The sequence below is a fragment of the Octopus bimaculoides genome, chromosome 9, assembly GCF_001194135.2.
Source record: "Octopus bimaculoides isolate UCB-OBI-ISO-001 chromosome 9, ASM119413v2, whole genome shotgun sequence".
NCBI lineage: Eukaryota > Metazoa > Mollusca > Cephalopoda > Octopoda > Octopodidae > Octopus > Octopus bimaculoides.
In genome coordinates, this window is record NC_068989.1 from 73,584,564 (window position 1) to 73,588,239 (window position 3,676).

General features: G+C 37.2%; 1 protein-coding gene across 1 annotated transcript in view; it reads left to right on the forward strand.

Annotated features, from left to right (window-relative positions):
* LOC106875453 (alkaline ceramidase 3-like) overlaps positions 1–3,676 on the forward strand; it is a 282,178-nt gene that overhangs the window by 247,917 nt on the left and 30,585 nt on the right. Inside the window, exon 4 of the mRNA XM_052970769.1 lies at positions 773–825. Within this exon, the coding sequence (XP_052826729.1) occupies positions 773–825 (53 nt within the window). The remainder of the gene's footprint in view (positions 1–772; positions 826–3,676) is intronic.

Below are 3,676 nucleotides of genomic sequence, written 5' to 3' on the forward strand. Positions count from 1 at the left end.
GGGGGGGTGATGGGGGGATGGCGCGGAGGTGGATTTATTTAGGATCCAGAGACTTTCAATATTTTGTTTACACAGATGGTAGAAATTTAGGTGCCCCGAGATGATATACACTGGTACCTAATTTTCACTGCCAGTACCATCATTACTTTACCATCGTCGTCATTGTCATCATCATCATCATCATAATCACCATCAGCATCATCATCACTACCACTTTTACCATCAACATCCACCTCCCCATCATCATCATCATCATCATCATCGTCATCTTCATTTTCATCATTTTCACCACTACTACTGTTATTGTGTTTTAATTGTTGCATCGTTATCCTTATTGGATCAACATCCTGACCATCGATGTTGAGATCGTCATCACCATCATTGTCATCATCACTATCCCTTTCATCATCCTCATTCATCTTTTCTATTGTTCCTATCACCATCATCATCATCATCATCATCATCATCACCATCATCACATCATCAACACTACCAGCACATTCATCACTGCCAAAACTACCACCACCACTTCCATCATCATCGTCATTATCATCATCATCATCCTCATCATCATCATCATCATCATCATCATCACCTAGCATTTACCATTATTATCTTAATTGTAAAATTGCCTCAGCATTTTTTTTTTGTCATTGTTATTTTAATTTTTACATTATATGTGGAAATACAGTTGCTTTATCTTAAAAACTGCAGCTTAAATTTGTTTTTTTTTTAATAACATTTCTATCACATTTTATTTTCTCTATTTCAGCTTTTAGATGAATTACCCATGATATGGGGCACATCATTCCTTGTCTATTCCTTGTAAGTACCACCTTGTCGTCTTTCATCTTTATACATTGTAAAGAAGAAAAAAACAAAAACCCTCATTACATGCAGACAGAATAATTTGTATGATATTGTTTAGTCACCAGGTCAACCTGGACAGAGCTGAAATATGATACAGAGTATTCCAAATATGACCATCCTACCTTTTTTTGTATTCTTAGATATCGTATTCAATGTGTCCTTCCTAATTTAATAAAAAAATAAATAATAAATAAACCCCATTTTTAAAAATGTTTCTGACTTGAGTGAGAGTTAGCTGCTATTTCTAACAGATAGATTGACCATGTAGAGGCTTACTCCTTGGCTCATTTTGCCCATTGCTGTTGTATGGTATTGTTTAGCCACCAGCTCAAGCTGAACAGAGCAGAAATTTGATTCACAGTATTCCAGATATGACCATCCTGCATTTTTTATTTTCGGATATCAAATTCAATGTGTCTCTTTTACTCTTTTACTTGTTTCAGTCGTTTGACTGCGGCCATGCTGCAGCACCGCTTTTAGTCAAGCTAATCGACCCCAGGACTTATTCTTTGTAAGCCTAGCACTTATTCTATCGGTCACTTTAGCCAAACCGCTAAGTTACGGGGATGTAAACACACCAGCATCAGTTGTCAAGCGATGTTGGGGGACAAACACAGACACACAAACATATACACACTCATATATATATATATATATATATATATATATATATATATATATATATATACATTATACGACGGGCTTCTTTCAGTTTCCGTCTACCAAATCCACTCACAAGGCTTTGGTTGACCCGAGGCTATAGTAGAAGACACTTGCCTAAGGTGCCACGCAGTGGGACTGAACCCGGAACCATGTGGTTGGTAAGCAAGCTACTTACCACACAGCCACTCCTACTTCTATGTCCTTCCTTTTAAAAAAAAAAAAAATAAATAAACCCCCTTTTTTTAACTGTTTGTTATTTGAATGAGAATTTGTTGTTATTTCTAACAGATGGACTGACCATGTAGAGGCTTACTCCTTGGTTCATTTTGCATATTGTTTCTGTTGTTGTTGCTATTGCTGCTACAGTTGTTGCAGTTGTGTAACTCAGAGTCAGCTATTGAACAAAGATGGCATTCCAGTTTCCAGCCTTGTCCAGTGTTTTTGTATGTTTATCAGGAATTACATTGTCCATTGTCCTATTCATTAAGATAGCAGATGGTGATTTGAGGGTGATTTGGCTGCTGTTTCTAATAACTAAATCACACACATACACACACATCTGTAAAGGCATGATGAAGAAGTCACTGTGCAAGCATATGGTTCCAGGTTCAATCTCGTACAGAATCTTTGACAAGCACTTTCTGGAACAGGTGATATACATATGATATACGTGCACATGAGGTATATGTAAAGAAGTGCAGAGTTCTAGCTGTGGAGGGAACCTGTGGAAAAGGTAGATCTAGGCAGACATGGGACAAGATGGCAAAGCATGATCTTCAGATGCTGAATCTTATTTCACACAGGCCACAACAAATGACCGAAACCCTTGGTAATTTGTTGTGCTGGAGAAGACACATCAAGCCAAGTGAAATCATAATTGTGACCAGTGCCACTGACTCAGAAAGGCCACCAGCCCGGTGACACATAAAAAGCACCCATGCCAGTGATGTGTCAAAGGCACCCACTACACTCTTGGAGTGGTTGGTGTTAGGAAGGGCATCCAGCCATAGAAAACAAACCAAAACAGACTGGAGTCTGGTACAGCTTCCTAGCTTACCAGTCCCAGTCAAACTGTCTAACCCATACCAGCATAGAAAGCAAACACTAAATGATGATGTTGATGATGGTGGTGGTTTTGGTGATGATTGTGTGTGTGTTTGTATGTGTGTGTGTGTGTGTGTGTGTGTGTGTACATTGTGATACCTATATATCAAAGTATTTATGTTGATACTGGTGTGAAGACAGCAATTAAGTTTACTACTTTTTGTGCCTGAATGTTATTTAGCCATTTGATAATTAGAAACCAGTAAAATGAGTAGCTTGCTGAAATAAATCTTGGTAGTGGGAGTAAATATATTCAATTAAATCCAATGAAAGTAGTGCCCTAACACCAAGGCTGGTCTGATGACTAAAACCAGCAAAATATAGAAGGAAAAAAAAAAAAGCAAAAAGAATTAACCATTGTTTCCACGTTTGCTCGCTTGGATTATTGTTTAGTTAATATCAGAATAACTGTTTATTTATTCATTATTTTTACAGTTCATTAACCCATCTTTATGCTAGGTACTCTATTCATTTATGATGAAGCGTGTGTCATTAGGGATTTGCATGCTTGGCTGGTTAAAGGCAAGGTAAAATAAGATATGCAACTTTTAGAGATGCACAGTAAGAATGACCTCCATATTAGCTGTTGCATTTAAGGTTTCTATATACATTGTCTTCCTAAAAATAGAATAAAAGCAGTGATTTCAAACAAAATATGTTACTCTATCTACTTCAAGATTGACATCCTATTGTTACTCTTGTAGTGACATTAGGAAGTAATGAATTAGTGATGGACCTGTTATATAGTCCATAATGAACTTGAGTGTACCTGAGCCATTAATAATTACAGTGGGTGTTTTACTAAACTTTGTGGTCATTACAACATTTTGACCTATATATATATATATATATATATAGGCGCAGGAGTGACTGTGTAGTAAGTAGCTTGCTTACCAACCAAATGGTTCTGGGATCATTCCCACTGCGTGGCACCTTGGGCAAGTGTCTTCTTCTATAGCTTCAGGCCGACCAAAGCCTTGTGAGTGGATTTGGTAGACGGAAACTGAAAGAAGCCTGTCGTGTATATATATATATATAT